This window comes from Pungitius pungitius, chromosome 1, assembly GCF_949316345.1.
Source record: "Pungitius pungitius chromosome 1, fPunPun2.1, whole genome shotgun sequence".
Classification (NCBI taxonomy): Eukaryota; Metazoa; Chordata; class Actinopteri; order Perciformes; family Gasterosteidae; genus Pungitius; species Pungitius pungitius.
This window is the reverse complement of record NC_084900.1, coordinates 10,577,837-10,599,722: the sequence shown is the minus strand read 5'-3', so window position 1 is coordinate 10,599,722 and position 21,886 is coordinate 10,577,837. Positions and strand designations below refer to the sequence as shown.

General features: G+C 39.9%; 1 protein-coding gene and 1 long non-coding RNA gene across 16 annotated transcripts in view; one reads left to right on the top strand and one right to left on the bottom strand.

Annotated features, from left to right (window-relative positions):
* The window catches only part of nrxn2b (neurexin 2b), a 493,664-nt gene that overhangs the window by 339,181 nt on the left and 132,597 nt on the right, over nt 1–21,886 (bottom strand). For 6 of the 13 annotated variants that reach the window (XM_037480221.2, XM_037480234.2, XM_037480230.2 and 3 more), the window contains one exon: nt 6,308–6,325. The exons of the other annotated variants lie outside the window; for them this stretch is intronic. In XM_037480221.2, the coding sequence (XP_037336118.2) occupies nt 6,308–6,325 (18 nt within the window). The remainder of the gene's footprint in view (nt 1–6,307; nt 6,326–21,886) is intronic. 13 annotated transcript variants of the gene reach the window in all.
* LOC134127280 (uncharacterized) overlaps nt 1–21,886 on the top strand; it is a 181,230-nt gene that overhangs the window by 155,446 nt on the left and 3,898 nt on the right. The gene's annotated exons all lie outside the window — the stretch shown is intronic.

Here is a 21,886-nt window from a genome sequence, read left to right as displayed (position 1 = left end):
CACAGCCCTGCTGCTCCCAGAATAAAACCACATCTCTCCACCCTTTTTTTCCCTCTCACATCTCAACTCTCTCGCTCTGCCCCTCATGGTGTCAAATCAATCCATTTGATCTGCAATGTGCCTACCGATGTCCAGCCATGGCATCCACACTAATGCCAAAGGAGAGTATGAATCAAGGCCAAGGAGAAAGTAAGTTAATTTTTTTTTCCTTTCTCTTTTGATATGGTAGAATAAGCTGCAAGGTTAAGAAGGAGGGTGTCTTTCAGTGTTTCATTTTGACAGTCCTGATTCACAATTCTTCCACATTTTCAAAAGAGTGTTTGCACGCTGCATGCACACACTACATCTCTTACACAGCAAGCTCACCACCTTGACAAGCATTGTTCTCCCTGAACCTTTCATCTTTGTATACTGTTTTTGCCCAGAGTTCTCTCTCAAAACATTCAGGTTATCCTCACAGTATACGCGGTCACACCCTATTGCATGTGGAAGAATCTCCACTCACTTAATCATGCTACCAAAATCATATAATCAAGGTCTTCACTCATTTTACCATTCTATAATAAGTGAAACGATCTTTCAAAAACTATGAATCAAATGCTAGCTAATTAGAAAATTCAGGAAGTAAATCATTTCTGTGATCTCAGAACAAGATGGACCAATTAAAACGTGTTTTTGAGTGAAGGAAATCAGACTTGAATTTTGGTGGTCTGTGCAAATTTTCTTTGATTTGAGGATTAGAGCTACGGAATGTTCATCGCTGTCTGAGCAATTACCCTGAGGCTAATGGAAGCGGATGCTGTTAATCTTCCCCTGCTGGAACCAATGTGAGTCTATCTAGCACCGCTCTCCATCTCTTGTGTGAAGTCTCACACCGATCAGCAGAATATGCAAAGCTCAGCAATCGTGGACTATAGGCACGCCATCATTTAGAACCATCCAACACTCTTTCCATGCAGTAAAGCTAGTACGGTTAAATTTATTCACTGAAGACCAGGCAGAGATGAAATATAAGAGCAGTAGGTTTGAGTGATTGCCGTTTCAGGAACTTCGCTAACCTCAAATTAAAAAGTAATCAAATTAAGATACACCTTTTGCAAATGTTATTTCATACAGCAAAAGAAAATATACAGCGTCAACGTGATGGTTTATTATGGTGGAAGAACGCACAAGTTGTTTTAATTAGTTCACTTAATTAGATCTATAAAGCGTGAATAGACATCTATAAAGAGAGACTTGCAAGACAGTCCTTTTCTGACAATAACTAAAAAAAAAAAAAATCAACAACCAAACACAGGATATGTTGTATCCCGATCTCAGAAAAACATTTGTTCAAACACCATGACACAATTGAATTAAATCATCCATACAGGCCTAGATGACATTATATAACATCTGAAAACTGCTGTTACTAAACCAATCTAAAGAAGGCTAATTTCGAGCCTGCAACAATGATACATTAAAGGCCAAGATCAAACCTACATCTCCTTGAGTGTTTTTTCACTTAAACGAATTTCAGCCATCGTATTACTGGAGTTCAGTACAGAATTTGACACGATCTACCATGACATCCTGCTGGACAGACTAATCAACTGGGGGGGGGGGGGACTCTGGTAATGACCTTAACTGGTTTGAATCATACTTGAAAGATCAATAATATTTTGTCGGTAGCAAATTAAACCATCAGAACTAAAAAAAATGACATGTGATATTCCCCAAGGTTCAACACTGGGGCCCCTTCTGTTCAACATCTACAAGCTTCTATTAGCTCAGATTATGAAAAAAGTGATTTATAATTCAGGCAACACACAAATCTAAATAACTATCACCAGGGGACTACAACCGGATATAAGGCCTGGATAAATGCATTGAACAAATCAAAAACTGAATGTGTCACAACTTTCTTAAATTAACCAAAGATAAAACCGAAGTAATTGTTTTTGGTAACAAAGATGAACAATTGAAAGTCAGCGCTGACTTCAATAACAGCCAAAAATCTAGGTGGAATTTTGAATTTGGATCTCAACCTGTACAGCCATGTCAAGAAAGTTTAAAAATCAGCCTATTATTATCTAAATAATAATGGATTAGAGGACTAATGTCTCATCCAGATTTGGAAAAACCTGACTACTGTAACGCTGTGTTTAACATGTCTCTGTAAAAATCAAAAAGTTACAATTGATCCAGAATGCTGAAGCCTGAGTCCTCACTAGGACCATGAAAGTGGATCACATTATGCCAGTTCTCAGGTCTTTACACGGGCTTCCTGTCAAGCAAAGAATTGACTTAATAATCCTGCGGTTGGTTTATAAAGCTCTGAATGGTTTCTGATCTGCTGATACCTTATAAACCACCACAGACCTACTTACTGCTCCCAGTGTCAAAACTAAACATGGAGAAAGCAGGTCTGCCGAGCCCCCCAGCTCCTTAAAATCCAACAAATATTATTCTATTTATAGTTTTTAAATGTATTATCTTTTTCAATCAGTTTTCTTAAGTTTGTAAATCTACTTGCTTCATGTTTGGATAATTGTAATGGTTTTACGCAAAGCACTTTGAATGTCCTTGTTGTTGAAATGTGCAATACAGATAAAATGGCCTTCCCTTACATCTGCACCAATGTTCTTGGTCTGACCTGACATTATGCTGAAATAATAAACATGATATTTTTCATGATTCACCTTAAAAGTAATTCGTAGCATGACACCCAAGTATGTCTACGGGTATAGTTAAAATCTATTTAAAATTAGTGCTGGGCACGTAAATGTGTTTTCATGTTAACGCATTAATTATTCTAACACGTGTTAATGCAGCTTTTAAAAAAGTGTATTATTTTATTTGCCCTTCGATCATTTCTTACAAATCAACATGCAGACACACAGTCACAGTGGGTGTGCAATGTGGGTGAGTGTTGGCTTCAATGGGGCATCATCACACATCTCAACCGATGACAGTATCGGGGGCTAACCAGTTCCGGTCACGTGAATTCCATCTCTCGTTCATATACTCCATGCCAAGAGAATACTACACCATGAAAATACAAAATGATCTTTGGGTAAATTTCTGCCAAATAAATCTTGGCACTTCATCTGAAAGTCCTGGTTTGTTTCCAGTCCAGGCCCATCCCTGCTTATGGGTGGTTAACAAGCCAAACAAGGGGCCATCTGATGATATACTACAAAAGGAACATTTTGTAAGTGCCGGCACAGTTTATCATTGCAAATGTAATCCAGCTAATCCAGACTGAGACCAAATGTGAGCTATTTAACTATACCAAAAGTTTTACAATTACTCAACTGTAGCTATAATTTTTCCAGTATCCATGTATCTTTGATCCTTTCCTTGTCCAAGCTTTTCCTCTTTGAGCCACAGATGTGCTAAGACAGAGTGAAGTTTAAAATGGCTTAAATGAGGCCTTAACAGAAGCAAATGAGTGCACATTTAATTGTAGTGATTTAAACTGGTTCCCTGTGGTAAGGAATAAGAGCCGGACGCCTTAAGTAGCAATTATCTCAGGTAGCTATCTCATTACCGCCTTCTTCTAGAATGTAAATGTGGCCACAGGCCTGGGAGTTCCTTTGCAGTGTGGCCATTTTGTTGTGCTGTTTATCACCAGGCAGGGAAAATAAATAAACTACTGGTTTGCGTTTTCAGTGAAAACAATATTTTTTATGTTGTCTGTTGTCCCACGTCTGTGGCTGATGTTTAAGAAGTGTTTAATAAAGTACCCAGGTCACCGCGATCAAACAAACTTTTCCTCAGTGTGCAGCACTTTAATGACAGAGGTGATAAAAGACATTCATAAATTTCAACACGTATGAACCTTTTCAATGTCCAGAGTGGAGCAGCTTTACAAAATAAATTGTGTGAGGACACATGACGCCGGCGTCTGGGGTTGTAGAGAAAATAACTGGATTTTGATAAAGCTCTGGGAATTTTGTGAGGGTTTGTCTGTCTATTGGACATTTTAAATTGGAAGCGTAGAGAAAAAAGCGGTCCAACTGATCGAGAGCGTGAATATCCTGCATATCCTGGTCTTAATTGTTGATGTGTGGTTAGCTGAGCATCATGGGTGGTGAGCAGGCCAATCCCATTGCAGCATTAGCTGGAAGAGGCTTCTGCTGGCTCTGCCTAACCTGAGGTTGGCATTCAAGGGAGGGAGAGAGAAAAAAGGACGAGAGAGATGCTAATCATCTGAGGTGAGGAGAACAAGGCTTGGATGAGACAGAGAGAGATGTGCACAGAAGGATGTGTCTGCGCCAGTTTTTGGAGTCCCAATGAAATGCAGTAATAGGATAAGGATCTGTGGTTGCAGTGTGCCTGCCTATGCAGCTAAGGGACAACAATTACCTCTGCCAATCCCTGCCTTTCAAGCCTGGTAGTGAATAGGAAAACTTTAGGGAAGCGATAAATTCCCAGCAATTATATTGTTTTGAAACCCCTGATGTGGAGCTGGATGTGACGTGTGGTTAGGCTTCTTTTTTTTACATAGCTGATTTAATTTGAAATAAACCTGGGTAAAATATATGTGTCTCGTCCCCACAGTTTTATGTTCAAACCCAACAACACATTGGATAGACAAAGAAATGGCGCTGTAATCGCTTGCTAATCACTTCCTCAATGCAGATTATGACTTTTGCATTATCAATGGTACTCATTAATCTTATTTCAAATCTAATTTTTCTTAAAGCACGTTTGTTTTAACTTTTCTTTTCGCACAATAGTGCTACAGTTCAATCACTCCACACTCTATGCAAGAACACACATGTTTTATTACAGCAATAAAATAAAGAATGAGCAGTAAATGTATAATGGCAGGTTTGTGGTATCTACAAAACGTTCTCTCCCTCTCCGGATAATGATTCTAGCAGTGTTATAAGCGGTGGCCGGGGTATTAAAGCGTTTGTCCCCATTCTCCACGCTAACCCAGGCGTGAATACGACCCTAACCAAACCTTTTAGCTCGAACTGCCAAAGATGGTTGAAAAGCACCATTAGTATTCAGAAAACATAAGACATGTGGACCAAAAACTCACTGGACAAAGCTAGAAAGGTAGGCACACACATTTATCACAACTGCGTAAGGAGAACGGTTTTTCTTTTTCTTTCCCTAAAAGCACGCTCAAAATGATGCTATGTTGATTACTATTCCGTATTCATAGTGCATAGTAGTGTGCTGCAGCTAGACAAAGCTAATTATTAGGAGGCAAGCGATAAGACTGACACATCACTAAAGCAAGAGTTGGCTGCAGCAAAGTGCTGTGAGAGAGAGTTTTAAACTAATTTTCTCACTGTTTGTGTGTGGTGTGGATACATCCCATTAGTTTGTCAATCTCCAGTCTCATCCCACTTCCTCAATCCACCCCCCCCCCCTCTTTGATTTCAAATGAAATGCAGAGAGAAAGCTAGCGTACTGTGACGTGTCAGCATATTCATAGATAAAGCATCTGTCCGTGTTTTAATAAAAGCTTTAATGGTCCAGAGCACTGTAGGCGCGATACACAACAACATGGAGGATGGAATGGGTCCAAAACTGTATCTTCCTGTAATAAGTTACTTGAAATTAGGCCTAGCTAAAGGAAAGTGAGCAACCAATTGCAACCAAACGTCCCATTCAAACATGGGAAGCACTCAACCACACAGATTGAAAGTCTGATTGGTGATGCGTTAAAAACAGGCCGAGGCAGATGAACAAATAATGTGTGAATGAAAATGGTATAACCCCTATGCACATATCAAAGCAAGTCTTTTACTGAAACACAGAGCTCCAAATCAGAAACAGTGCATCTGGCCCACTACATGAGTCAGTTTAACAAAGCTCAGGAACTTGAAAATTGAATTCTAAAAGGCGGTCAGTGCAGCATGACAACGTTGTACAGTATAATGTTATTCAAACTGAATTGTGCCCGGGCTCCCTAACCGGCATAATCAATCGTTTAAACCTTTTCAGATTTGCATTTACATTGGAGAGTAATGCAGTTTATGAGACTTGCAAAGTAGGGACTAAGAGTTCTATCTTTCCATAGTAGACATTTAGCATCCTTCCATATAAACAAAGAAATAAAAGATAATGTAGAACAGCTGTGAAGCATACAGAATGGAAATGGGAGAGGGGATGCAGGGAAAGGCAGAAAGAATGAGTTGTGTAGTGATTTCTACTCATCACTAAACAGTACGTCGCTGGAACATTTTTACAAAAAGTTAAAATTAAAAGACAATTCCAGATGGGCTGGAACCCCTTTGTTGCTTTGGGGATAATATCAAAATACATGCATAGCTGACACAAGTATAGAGAGATGTCCACTTACCGACTGGAGATGAGTCACCTGCAGAGAAAGTAGAGGGGGAAAGAAATCAGTTAAACACCTGCTCACAGATGGATGCTTATAACTAAATTATATATAATAGCACTGTGTAAAGACGCAAAACAAGACTGCAATCGGCATTAGATTTCTCTCCACATATAAACCCCGACAGATATACTAAGAAGGAAGAAGAACTAACATGGTTGTTCGGAAGACAGCATTTCTATTTTCCTTGTGGAACGAGTCCTAAAAGGTCACGAGAAGACCTCTCAACAGCAAACTCCTTGACATTCACTTTACACTCCTTGCTACTCTGAAAATAACTATTACTGGGACTCAAACGCATTAAAATAATGCACGTGTGGTCGAGGTTTAAAAAAAAAAGAATGCCCGCTAACTGCATTCAGTGTTTTTTTGTGACTTTTAAAAAACATAATATGCAATTGACCTGCTCTTGCTCACCAATCCAAGAAGAATTTCAATGCTAAATGAAATAAATCAAGAAATTCAAAGTTTGTAATAACTTTGAATGAATACTCAAATCAGAGTAAGCCTATTTTCTCCTGGAAGAATGACATGGCACAAATACCTACTGTATGATGGCTCAGGTAGACAGTTACTGTCAGACTTACAAAGGATGTGAGCAGGAAAGACCGGTATGAATAGGTAGCAAGTTATCCACAGCACCACCCAATACCTCCGCATTGTTAATTCAATGGGAACAGAGCCAGACTCAATCTCGTTTTGGATCCCTTCCAATTTTAGATAGATAATGCAGAGATGGAAAAAAGTAGAAAGAACAATGGATTTTTTTTCATCTGAAATATTGATCCATGCTGCCAGGTGGGACTCCTAATTAAAGATGGCAGCTGTTATGTATATTAACTAGGGTACAGTAGATGTGAAGATGAGTTCAGGGTTGAGGTTCATCCAATGAACTTTTCAGGGATGTTGAGTTTTCAACAGTTTAGTTTTAAATTGCACAATTATTGTGTGTGTTGTCCCTTTCGATGGTGACCAACATTGTTACAATGTTGGTCACCATCGAAAGGGATGCATTAGTTCCAATGAGACGTTTGTGACTCGTGATCCGATGGCAGGTAATGATGACTGATTGGTCTTTTGTAGATGAATAAAAAAACTTAAAAAATACAGTGTAGCTTATTGACATTTCACAAAATAACATTTAAACTGTGAAAAAAAATAATTACATAAGTATTATGAAGGTATCAATGTAAAGTTGTAATATTTAAATCGCTCTGAGTGTACAAATATACTGTTTGAGTTTCCTCAAGATTTAATCCTTTGACCACTGAGCTGCTGGTGAGAGCTCCACTAAGTACATCCCTGCCAGCCATGAACTAAGTGGCCTTCGATAGGCAGCCTTCCTTAGTGGCAACATGGCCTCCATTCCATAGCAATGGGGAATCCCTTTTACCGTAAAAAACCATACCAACAACTTTTTACTCCGTTAATTCTTTTTGTTTTGTTTCATAAAATGAAAATACGAAGCGTAGCCGCTAAACCGGAAGTACGTAGATTTTTACAGTAAGAATCGACCGTAGCAGTAGGTGACTACACTCGCTGATATTTATTGTCCACGTACTGTTTTGCTTCAGTGAGCAGAGCAGAGACAGTTTAAGGAGATCGCAGAGCAAACGGTCCGCCACTGGAGTGCATACGTCCCGACGTCAGCGAACCGTCGGTCGGACCGTCAGCGTCACCCCCCCGTCAGCCGTTCGCGCCAAACGGCAGTGTCCCGCGTTCGGGCGAAGTCGGCAGTATGTGGCCCGAACCTGAAATGAGTTTGCTCTACACTATTGAAATAGCTCTAAAATAACCTCAAAAGGCCTTTTTTTAAAACCCAATCAAATAGTATTTTTGGCATACATCTACCGGATGACACATTTCAACTTCAAATAAATTTACCTCGATGCAATCTTAAAATTGATGATGCGGAACCCAGCATATAGCGGTTTAGTGAATGTATGCATAATGCCTGCCGTCAGCGCCACCAGTTTGGATTCCACATGAATTATATAAATTCCAGCAGGTTGGAGCAACTACTTAAAATACGTTAAGTACAACACATTACAATAAATTACATCCAAAAGTTGTGTGCTGATAAAGTGTTGCAGTAATTTGCTGCTCCCTGCATTATCACCTCAGGCTTTATTGGCTTGCCAATTACCTGCTGTCAGATATTCAACTGAATTATTTGACATCCCTAGACGGTATTAGATAAAACGTCAGAGATTACTAATAAGCTACAGTCATTTGGCGTGACAAAGTCTGACATGAAGTCAAGTGTTCTTCCAGCCAAGTGCAAAGAACAGAATGTTCCTAAGCTACAGCATTTCCAGTGGGGCTTCCAGTCGGTAACAGAGCAAAGAGATCTGCATGTGACTTTCTGTGCCTCCGTTTAATTTCCCCTCAAGATGTCACAGAAACATAATCATTCACTGCATGGCCTTCACATTATATCCTCTGCTTAAACCCAACTCTCAAACTCCTATGTGTTTGACTGAGTCAAAGAATGATAGGCAACAATGGCAAAGAACCATTCATATATACGGAATGTTTCAAAATCTGCATCATGTTTATTTAATTTGTGTCACAGTGACTGCAGGGAGGGGCAACAGGTTTTATTCATAGAGAGAGAGAGAGACACTTCCTACTGCCTTAAGATTCCAGGTCTGTTTGTCCGTGCAAGCCATCAGGGCCAATTCAGAACAATCATTTCTCACAAGGGGGAACATTCCAGGCAGGGCAGCCAAGTTTAATGTGCTTTTTACTGGGGTTATGCATTGTATCTATGATTCTACCACATAGTATAACACTGTTCCCTTTGTATGTTTTTATATTTGCTTTGTCTTCAACAGTCTCTCACTATTGCTCTAATCAAGTCTAAAGCCAGGGAAAAGGCAAGGTGCTGTTGTGGAAGTCTAATTATTGTAAAATGATTTATGTCCCTTAACGAAGGGGTCACCTCAGTGAAAGGTTGTGTTTGTTGAGAAAAAAAACAAGTAATTAGCTCACATTCTCCCCATGAATGTTCAGTGTTTGTAAAGGTTAGGTCAGTAGACCAAGCATGACATTCCACTTGAATTAAGTCCCAATAATATTGATAACTGAGTCTGAGAGCTGTTTGTATCAGTGTCTGGGGAAAAAAAATCTTTGCCCAAATGACAGGAGAGAAGGTAGAAAGCAAGCCCCGAGGCTATGCGTTCACTACAATGTCAATGACCCAAGGGGTGAGCAAAAGTTATTTTTTGTGCTTTAAGCAGTTCATGCCTGCAATGCAACTAAAGTACGGGGTTAAACGCATCGGCACGGCCCATCGGCTCACTGCAGAGGGAACTTTGAACTAAGGGCCATTCGGTCAATGTCAGAAGTGTCCCCCTCAAAGCAGGGACATCGCTGCAGGGATGGACACGTTTTGTACATGTGCCTTCTTCAGGCTTAGACTACACATGTACTCTGAACTAGAAAGTGAATGATTTTTTTGGCGGTACTGCCTGAAACTCCATCGTGGGACCTTAGTCTTGGGTCATTCCACTAAGGTGTTGACTTTGATCATCACTAAAAACGGACAGGTTTAATTCATTTTAAATCTTCAACCCCCGGTAGGGGGTGAGAAAGGAAGAAAAGGGAAGCAGGATTTAAGAGGCAGCAACAGGTGACTGATTGTGTTTGTGTACTTTGCCACGTATTGACTGCCTCAGAATCGGTCAAAACCTATCCGAGTTTGACCCCCCTCCCCTGCCATGTCATTGCATCATTAACGGAGAAAAGCATACAGTGTGAAAGAGCACTAAACATAACACCAGTATACTGGTACATTTCTTCTAAGGGACATTTCTAAGTGTCACTCTCATTTAACACATGGCGGCGGCTGTGTCCACAGGTGGCGGAGTCAGCTCTGTTGCCAGGTAACAGTAACACAGTAGAAGGACTTGATAACCAGCGGTTTTCATTGGTTCCTTGGGCCCTTAGAGAGCAGGAGACGTGATTGGCTCTCCCTGGAGAAAAAAGCAATGACACTAGTGTGCGAGAGAAAGATCTTGCAGTTGCTGAAAAGGGTGAAATAAATTAAATGGGTTCGAGAAGATAACATGCCATATGGATTCCAGAAAATGACATACTGGGTCAATAGTTGGGGTGAAATAGAGCTAGTTGTGAGTAGAGCTGAACGATTAGTCTATACAACAAAAAGTATCCAATCGTATTTCTTTTTATAAAATCTTTACAAAATTCCGTGAGTAATCTCAATACGTTTTGAGTATCAGTCTGTTAGCATACTGTAACTTACCTGGTTCATAGTTACTCTGTATGATGCAGCCACCTGGTCTTATCTCTAATAAACTTCATATTCACCAACAGCGGAAGTCAGTTGTTTAATCATTTTGTATTATCTCGGAAATTAGATCTTTTTTACCTGCTAAGAGTGTAGAAACTGTCCTCCACACTTTTATAAGGGCCACATTTAAACTTCTGTAACGGGCCGTGTTTCCGGCTCATTAAATACAACCAGCACTAATTACCGAGAAATTTTGGAATTCTGTGTTTGGCATTGATGATTATTACATTTAGATTACGGCCTAAAACCTCATAATATAAGGGACGGACTTGCGAGGCTGCGGGCAGCTCGATGTCCTGCTGGATGACCTTCCACACTAGCTGTTCTACATTCAAATTTATTTAATACACATTTTTCAGAATTGCTCTCTTAGGAATTGATTATTCTTTTGTCTTTACTTTGCATGTTCAACTTGGTGTTCACTCACTTATTAGTACATCATCGTTTTACTCTTGTTGTATTAATCATATGTGTCTGAAATCGTCCTTTATTAATCCCTGTGGGGAAATGATTCGCGGCGTTTAACCCATCCCACACAGTGGGAGCAGCGTGCTGCTGTAAAGGCCCGCGGGGAGCAGTTACAAATGAGGTGTCTTGCTCAGGGACACCGCGACACAGGACATGGAGCAGCCAGGCTTCAGACCATCAACCCTGCAGTTACCGGAGCTCCCTTTTTGTTTTCTTACTTCATAACTTGTTTTTGAAAGGTGTGATGAATAAGATTAATATGCTAATATACCAAGCAGTATCATCTTTCTGTAACAACGTTACGTACCAAAGCCTTGTTCCGTTATAATGTACTTTTTCATACCTTCAGTTAAGATTGGATTACAAGGAAAAGCGCTCTTGTCTAAATTCAAACGTGTGTATTTCATTAAAAGAATGTTCATCCAATTTGCGCCCGTCCTTAATAATCTAGTGTTCTTTTCAAAGTGTCGTACTCCGTTATAACAGAGCAATTTCAACTTGCACACCACTGATCAGGCATCCTGGGAATTGAAGACCTTGAGGGTGCGCGCCTGATATATGACAGAGCACCTCTTGGTTGTGGGGTGGAGCTTGAAGCCGGGGGTTTAACTAATGCTTCACACACACGGATCCCCTTCGCCTAGTGTGTCTGCACATCTCTCTCCTGAACCCCAGTCCATGCTCTAATCCTCTGGACTTGATGCTGAGGCTGCAGTCTGGTGATTCACCAAATCCCCTTCTGCTGCCCTCAGCTCGTACCTCTCCTCTGATGTCAAGTGCTCCTGGACATCACAAATGCAAACACACCTGCTTGCATACAAACTTATCCACATGTAAACAATAAAAGAGGCACAAACTCAAACCCTGACAAATGGCTCATCGTGGCGTGCTCGTGGCGTGGTGGAGGAGGGACATTATGTTCAGGGTTTTATAGTTGAAGTGCAGCATGTACAGACCACATGGCACAAGTCTGCATTCTGCCTCTTTTTCTGTAATGAGCTGTTTTATGACTACATGCTCAATACTGTCACTGTGAAAACATGCATATTACTGATTACATTAAGTTTGTTTTCTTAATGGCAAAACTCCAAAGTGCTCCCTGATTTTCCATTTTGAGCTCGCGCAACAACAATGTGTAATTTTAGCCTGCCATTAAAAGTGTCTGAGTGTGTCAGTAATGAGCAAAATGCACATACTGAACATTGGGTATGAATTGAGTTTTCTTTCCTACAAAAGGAAATATTTCATATAACAATAACTTAACAGGGTTAATGAGATTTTTTCACGTTAGATAAATATATTGTTTACGAGGAGGACATCTGCTAAAAAGGAAAAGCAACTTTCCTTTATGCCTTACCATTATGCAGATGTGATTGAGTGAGTAGGGGCTCGTTGTGGTGCACAAACAAAACAATCATAAGCAGATAAAAGTGCTCTATAATTACTTACACGTTTACAGCAAAACAAACGTATTACATGTTAATAGATAACTGGTATGCCTCAAACTCTATGCCCCCCTGTTACGATGTAATTTTGTTCGATCTTATCATCTGTAAATGTATTTAATATTTTACTCAGATACGACCAACAGCCTTCCTGTAGAGCAAATAGTGGGGCTAATAAGAGAAAAACAAAGGAAAAGGAAACCGGTCAGGAAACAGAAAATAAAGCATTTGGCAGTGTCACTTGTCTGTAGAAATATCAAGGGCACTTTGAAGGCTTTCCTGAGTCCAACAAAGCAGCCCCTCAGCTTTGTGAAGGGGTTAAAAAGGGCACTTTGTAAACACTGGAGTGGACCGCGATCAAAGCCGCCGCTCGGTTTCTTTATGATTAGTGTGCTCGTTCTGCTGCGAGAGATTGGGCTAAAGCTGTAATCCTCCACCCGAGTTAATGGTCTGGGGTCACTGTTGCCGAGCCCTGCTGCTTGATTAAATCATGCACTTATTAGTATTAGTTGATTAATCTACCCATTAATTGGCCGGGTCAAGTGATTTAAAATGAGACTAACTGCTGACTTACAAATGGCGGTGGGATTATTATATTTCCTCAATGAAGACTTGATGTTGTACCCCAAACACAAGCTTCCAGGATTTGGCGCACTAATGATGCATTGCATGTATTTATTATAAAGTAGGAAATTAATTGGTTACTACTTTAATTTCTAATGCCTAGAATGTTATTGCGTAACTATCGTGTCACAAAACCGCCCTTTACAGTTGACAGGTTGGATTCTAAAAGATAAACATTCAGTGTCAATTAAGTGTAAAATATTGTATAGCAACTCCTTTACATTAATTTGAATTGTCTTTCATAAAATGTCGTTCAAAGAGCATGTGAAAACACGTGTTGCTACTATTGAGTAAAATGTTTCAGTAATGGTCATAAGTCTATTCAGCACTGTATCCTACAGCAAATGGCATCATGGCTTCAATGTTCATTGTGTTGCTGGTTTTGTATTTATGCGTTTTTCAGTCCCATTACCTGGCATTTTTAATAGGTTAATTCTGGTGAATGCATAATTATAGTTCACTTGTGGAAGAGTGGGACCTGAATTTCAAACTTCTAGAGGTTCTCTGTGTTGACCAAGTTTTAATGCCCAGGTTTTCATTTTTCAAAACATGAGCAGTTAAGGCCTTGGAGTTTGTATAATGGAATGAGTCGTCGCACCTTTAATCTTTACCTGCTTCAGTGGAGACGCAGAGTTTCTCCCAGCGACCAAGTGACACAGTGTGCATGTAAAGCAGATGGAGGCTTGGCCAAAAGCACATTCGGTTGTGCCGATGAATTGACTCAGTACATGTTGTATTGAAAGCTAAACTTTCACCAAAAACCTAAAAATAGAACCACCATGATCAATGTTTTAATATTCTATCCTTTTGATATCCATATTTCGCTACAAACGTCATGAATCACAAATGAGTAATTTGAGGCCAAGAAATAAAATCTGAAAGTCGTTTGGTTTTAATTATCTTGTAAATGTTGACTTTCAAACACTGCTCACAGCCAGAATTCGATGCTTTTGATTAAATGCTTTTTTAAACTGGTAAATGTCAGAACCCTTCCAAAAAAGACACATTATACCATCAATGCAACTACACAATTCTGACACCTTGTTTTAAAGTGTAAGTGAGCAGGAGAAGAAAAGAGAACTGGCAGGTCTTAAAAAAAGTTAATGGTGTCAAAGCCTGATGAGCTCATCTTGAAGCCAACAAGGTGGTAACGGGCTGAGGGTGCAGCAACTGAATAATTAATGTGTGGATGCAGGGCAAGATTCATTGGCTAAGTGTAGAAGGGAAGGCATCGACCCTGATGTCCTCAACTTGCAAAGCACAAATAAAGCAAACCGTCTGTTCTGTCGTCTGTTCTTTTAAAGGGTTCACATCTAAATCCATTCCCCCACTACGGGAGTTTCATTGCACTGTTGGAGTGAAGAGTTACCGCTGTGGAGGTCTCTTGTTAAACGGCTAAACCGATTTAACCAATTTGAGTTTTATCCATGCAGAATCACTATTTGAACTGCTCCATTCACCAGCTCATCTTTCCTTCGTTGTTATTAAGATACTTATAGGAGTTGAGATAATTGTATTATTTCATAATAATATTCCTTTTTTCTATTAATGTTCAGCCCATACTCAAAGTGTCATATGGAGCCAAATATAGAGCAAAGGTTTTGAACATTTCAAAGCTTTTGGTCTTGAAAATTGAAAAATACAATATAATCAGACTAAGTATAAATGGATGAAAAGTGGACTTTTGAAAGGTGGAATATAGTGGACTTTTTCCTTCTTCGTGTAAATATATGTTTTTTTGATACTTGCAGCATTATACTTTTTGGAGGCAGATTTTATATTTTAAATCTTATATTTTCGAGTTTCAAATAGTTTTAACATTCGGATTTCTTTTTTTTGGGCACAGGGGGCGTGGCATCATCTCAGAGGGGCGTATAGAGGCACAGCTCAACAGATGGAACAGGGTGATCGCGTTGCCATCAGAAGAAGTAAGCACTGTGACTGAATCAACACTTTCTGTACACCATATTTAGGATCGGATGGAAAACCATTGACGCCAGTGACAAAGTTCTGTTTAGCAAGCCGTTTTGGACACTACTTTCCTTGAATCGCAGAATAAGACCAATAAATCACCTTTCATTAACCACACATCGATCTCCGAAGTTTTGCACGGCACAACTGTCCGTCATGATGATTACAGAGTCAAAACTATATTCAAACCAAAAACACTTTTTGTCCACCTATCTTTATTTTGAATACATTGTTGTATTTTTCAATGTACCAAAATTGAAACTTTAAAGGTTCACATTTATTTTTCAAATGATCAAAACTTGTGGCCTGGATTTGGTTTGATGGGGTTCCATATAAGAGTGAGAATCAGCAGAAAGAACAGGTGGTATGTATGTAATACACTCACAAAGCGGCTGTTTGCGTTGTCCCTTAAACTGCTCTAAAAACACACATTAAGAGGTTTTCCCTTTCTGTGAATGTGGCCCATTCTGGTAAGCAAATTAGTATTGATGTCCATTCATCATTTTGCTTGACAAACAACTAGGAATCCTTATCTCTCAACACCTTGTATCATGTTACAACAAAGGCTTAGTGGAAGAGGAGGATTCATTATGAAAAACAAAGTAGGAGTCGGGAAAGGAGTGATTTCCTAATGTCAGTACAATGTTGAGACAGACTGTTCTTTATTTGTTTCTTAGAAGACTAATAAAGGTTGCTGATCAATGTTCTATAGTTTTACGTTTTTTGAGCTTCATCACACCCTAAATGGGATTCATCTTGTGGAGAGACAGTAGAAGATGAAACTACATGGCTTATCATTTGTTTCATAGAACATTATAAATATGTTACGTACGCCCGCAATTGATGCCAATGTTACAGAGCAGGACTTTATCATCAATGCCTCCTCCGTTGGAGCTGGTAATCATTTATTTTATGATACTCTCATATAAATGTGAATTATGCTAAATAGAAGTAAGTGCAGATAGGTGGACTGAAAGAGGGAATAATTAGTGTACAGACCCACACAGAGTTGAAATGAGCTTTGCATGTTCGCTGTTTTACTCTAGATTTCCTCAAGAGGGCATTGTTGTAGAAATCAATGCCCTCACACAGAGTCCCCTGTGAGAGTGGTAAAGGTAAGACTAGCATTGCTACCTGTACAAGCAGGTCTGTTCCTTCTGTCTCACGCGCTAATGGAAGTTGGTTTTTATCTTGAAAGAGATTTGAAATAGTGACAGCCCTGTAAAAAATATGATATCAGACTATTCAGTTTGCACATAATGTTAGAGGCATAGTAATATGTGCTGTAATTCCTCAGTCCCCCCCCCCTCCCCCCACGGCCAGCCTTACTCCTCATTAAATACCCGTGGCAGCGTTCTTGCTGAGAAAAGCAGCCCTTTTTTTGATTTCTTTAATTTGACTTTTCTAGTGTTGGTCGGCTACGGAGCGACCGTCGGGGTAGACCTGCGTCTCCGCTGGCATTTGGAGCCGCGGTCATTAGTCATGCACCTGATCAGAGGCGCCAACACAAACGCCGACCCTCTTCCCTCCCCTCCCCGTCTACCTGCTCCATGGATCGCAGTTTCAAACAAGGGGATCTAATGTTATTTTGCTCGCCTCATTGCCTCTGCTTGTATGCTCCGGTGAGCACAAAACCACCCACTACACTATGAATTCTCAAAATTAGCGGGAAGGAAAACTGAGCTGCAGAATATTTGCCTGGTGTAAAATGTTTCACAAGGCCATGACATCCTTTTACCTGCTTTTCCTTTTCATTTGCCAGGAACTAAATGCTGTACAGTATTAGCTTGCATTAATAAAGGGGACTTTTTCCATATAATGACATAAAGGGTAAAAACGTTATTCAAGTCTTTCAATATGATTAGTGCATGCACTTGGCAATTGTTCCTGTGACAAAAAAGGTGAAAGGCAAGAGCAGCTAATTCATTGTGAAGCCTTATTTTCCAAAGAAAAACCCGTTACTTCACAGTAACCTTGGAAAGGAATTATGCCGTCTGGCTTATTTGACAGTTCACCTTGATGCAGAGAACGCAGAGTAACTGAGCACTGAAAAGCACGCCAGACACTCAACAAGGGCTTCTTTTCTTAAGCAGGGGGAATTATTTTGGTTCACCAAGCCTCAGTAATATGTTAAAACCTTTGACTACGGACATCATCTGCCCAATTAAGCTCATTTGGAGATAAGATAGGTAGCTTTAATCTGTCATGGTCATGGGGAGTAATTTCTCAAATGTTTGGAAAGGGATTCAAAATGTGTCGTTTTGACGGGCAAAGGTCGGCTCACCTGCAAAACGCAGAAATACATCTCTCCTCTCGGTGAGTTTTTTTTTAGAATAATACGTTGCGATGTTTCACACATATTCACTAATTTATAGTGTATTTTCTTTGATTTAATGGATATTATTAAATTAATTATTATGTGTTTAAAAAAATAAATGCTCAGGAATTGTGTTTATAGTTTTGATATAAAGGGATTAATATTTCAGTCCATAATGGGGGTTAAACTTTTCCTTTATTGGCTGTTCATCAAAAGCACCAAGTATGCATTTGAACACGTTTAATGACCATATTATTGTTTCGTAGTTCAGTCATTGAATACAGTTTCATCGGTCTGTCAATGACTACAATAACTTCTACCTACTCATAACTGTTCACACAGAGGCGTTTAAAATGTCACTGCATCAACAAATAGCTGCACTTTTACAACCTTGCCAGGGTCCATTAGAGGCCACATCTATCCATGCACTCTCCTGTACTCTTAATCTCAAGATGAATTCTCCCCTACCTTTAGTACATTGAATGATCAGATGCTATGCAGTGGGGGATTACTGCAAGCAAGGGGAGGACATGCTTTAAGAATGTGAACGTCTACTAATTGGCCATATGACCAAGTCCCTCTAGGAGGAAGGACAGTGCGTATGGTACATGATAGGACATATGACTGGAGCTGTCCACTAGCTGGAGCCCCAATTGTCCCTACATGCATGTGTCATTACATTGACTTTGTTGGTACTTTGGGAACAATGTATCAGTGGAATTAAACTATTTAACTACGACAGCCAGAAGTTGAATAACAAGGACTATACTACTACTGCACTATCAACTCTCTACTTTGCCTGCAGTTTTTATTCTATTATGCTTTAACAGGATAGATTGTGATAAAAGTGACACTGGCCACAAAATTAAAGTAAGACGTAGTGCCTTGTACTAATAATTGTCTAAAAAAGGATTAGTATAGCTATGTTTTTCACTGCATCTCTAGTTTCAGCTAAAGGCAAACCCACTGACTTTCACTGAACTTCTTTATTTTCCTTTAGCAGTGGTTATCTAATTTTTCTCTGTCATTACCACCTTAGCAGGAATTCAAAAAACACCATTCATTATGCCCCTGGGCAAAACAAACATTGTGAGCCCGACTGGCTCTGAGGGAGAGACATTGTGCGTATTTCTCGCAATCATTATAGTTTGTTGAATGTAGGAGTTTTCGATAAAAACAATGAAGGCTAAAAGGTCCAAGCACATAATTTAGTCAATTCCGTTAAACAAGAGATACCACACACTCACAAAGACTTATTTTAGGTAAACAGAGCATAGCACAGATAGGCAAGACTAATAAAACACCAATCCTCCCTCTCCAAAGACAAGAAGGGGACGTTCCTATGCGCTGGTGTGGCCCTCTAGGATTTAAAATCCCCACATAGCTTAATAATATTCTCTCCCTCTTCCAAATCCCCCGTATTCAATTATGGTAGCTACTAATACATGTGTCAGCATGTTTCATTAGCCAGTCCTCTTCCACCAAAGAGATTAGCATTCCCTTCTTTCTTTTATTTACAAAATGCTAAAATATATTTTTCTCCAGGACAGAGGGAGGGAAACTGAAAGAACGTGATTATTTTTGTTCATTACATTTCTTTCTAGTCGACCAGCCAGAGCCTCTTTTTTCCCTGAAAAGACTATTACATATGCTGCCTATAATTTACTTATTCAGTTTTCAATTTTGCTGCAGTCTACATGTAAATGCTTTTGAGAACATTAGAGGGAGTGTGGTACCAGAGCGTGGTTTTAACTTTTGGGCCTAACCTCGTTGACTGAAATGCTTTTATCTGGGAAAGGGTATTCATGAGCTTTATGCAATCAAACAATGCTTAAACTGTAGAAATAGGAGATGAAGCAAGACCGCTTCATCTGGGTAAGTGTGTATGTCTGTGTGTGTGAGAAGGAGATGATTAATTCTATGAGAGTGTGACCTCTTTGATGTTCCTTGTGGTAATTGCCGGGAGTTCCTGGTCCCTGAGGGGTGTGAAGCTTATAGCTTATAGCTCCTGTACTGTTGGTTTGAGTAGGAGAGTGTAGAGGCCGCGTGTAGGCAGGGACTAGATGAGACGTTACGGTACATGCATGCTCGGCAGATTTTGCCCGGTGACACCGACATCGCGGAGACAGCGGTGAAAAGCAGGTCTCACTGGCCATTATCATTCCACTCCCGTTACACTCATTCCCCGATGGGCCTCATCTCTCCACCCCCCCCCCCCCTCTCCATTTCACCATGTCCCTGTCTTCATCATCTCTCCCGTCTTCACTATGTTTCTCTGGGAAGCAGACGTTAACAGGGAAATGATTGAGAACGGAATGCTTTCCGCTTGCTTGAATAGCAGAATGCATTTGGTCAGCAGATACCAAGTGAAGACAAGTTACAGTTTATATGCTGCTCATCCTACTTATCGCCCTCATCCATCTTTCATTGAGTTCCACGTCCCTCAATTCCTCAACTACTCTAAATATACCGTTACATCACCCCCTTTATCTTCCTCGGGGCTCTCAACGGGTTTTCTTTTTTTTTTCTCCCACGTCTCCAACTTCATGTAGGAACAGCCTTACTTTCCCACTTACACACCTCTCCCTCCATCTCTGTCCCTCCTCCCCTATGGGGTTTTCTCCCGCTCCCTCTTGCCCCTTGTGACCTTAATTACAACACGTAAAAACATGACCTGGATTCAATTCTCAATCTCTGACCACACACCCCCAAGATGAACGCCCCTTGGCCACATGTAATTAAGCTCCCATCAAGTAAGGACTCCAAATGCAAAAAAGAGGGAACTATAGGGGCACACTTTGGAATCATGGGGAAAACATTGGGGGTAAAGGTTAGCGTATTTTTAAAGAACAAAAGGAGAGAGGGCAGTAGCTACAGATGAAGAATTAATTTACTCTCCTGCACTACTGCAGACGCCAGGCTCAAGGAGTTAGTGACCTCCATCCATCAATGAGTCAATAGTTGTCAGAATATTTGGTTTCCTTGGTAACCCGTATTAACATTTCATGGGACTGTTTGTGTAAAAAATGCAAAGATTCCAACCAATCATCTGAGAAAGTTAAGTGACTGCAAAGTACTTACGGTTATCTTCATGTTGAACAACCTAATAATGTGAATCTACACATTAAATTGCTCAACAAGTCTATTAAGTAAAAGATTATAAATGTGAAAATGATTGAATCGTTCTTCACATTCCCAGGATAAAGACACAAACTGTACCTCTTAGGTCACTGAATAAGTCCAGTCCTTTTGAAGAGGGCATATTCTCTGACACAAGTTTTAACATTGTTGTTTTTACATCATCATGTACTCTCGCATGTTCAACTTTGTACATTATACAGTCATATGGTGTGCTATTTGTATTTCCATACACATAAACCAGAGTTAGGATAAGGACTGCTATTTTGAGATAACATAATTATATTTTCCTACATTACATTATTGCAGTTGAACATTATCTTGTGTTATACCATCTACCAACCACCTACCAGTTAGAAACGTTTACTCGTTGCTCATTGTGTATTGCACAGTCAGGGGCAATATCTAACAGCATTGACACAGAGGCTAAAAAACATAGTTTATTAACACTTCTATTAGAGAGTTGATGGCGTTGCATTAGATTGTAGGCATTAAAGTGTCCACAAATTTGCATTTGACATTTTGAACCTTGACCTCTCCGGTGTACACTGCTTTCAGTTAACAAGTCACTTTGAAAATGGACTAGTTTAGCATCTGGCCAGCGGACACTCCGCTCTGTATGCAGTAAATAGATAATATGCCTATTTGCATATGCTATCTTGAACTAAGAATCCAACTCATAGCATATGCAAATAGGCATATTATCTATTTACTATTTGTTTAATATATATATATATATTTATATATATATATATTATATATATATAATATATATACACACACAAAAATAATGAGATAACAGACGCAGACGTCCACAATGAGCTGCCTGGTAGGGTGGCTGGAATCAGCCTCATAGGAGAGGATGAGGAACTCTAAAGAGGCCAGAAGGGGTGCTTTGGGCTTTACAGGAAGGGATTCAACAGCCAATCCACACTGCTTACATCCTCTTTGTTGATATCACCTTCACCAAGACATTTCTATAACAACATCCATTGATGTATTTCACTTTTAACTTTCAAAGTTTTTGCTGCTCTAAATATTGTTGGTAGACAGCTACATCCCACAATAAATATGACGGATTGAAGCCTAATTTTTCAAGATCCTTTTTATTTTGTACAGCTTTGTCAAGCTTTAATGAAGTCAGATTCCTAATGTTACGTGCCTCGGCCTGTTGGTGGGAGGGGGTGTGTGTATGTTTTGATTTTTTGTTCCCACAGGTGTTCTGACACACCCACCAGCCAATAATCTCCCCTGCCAGC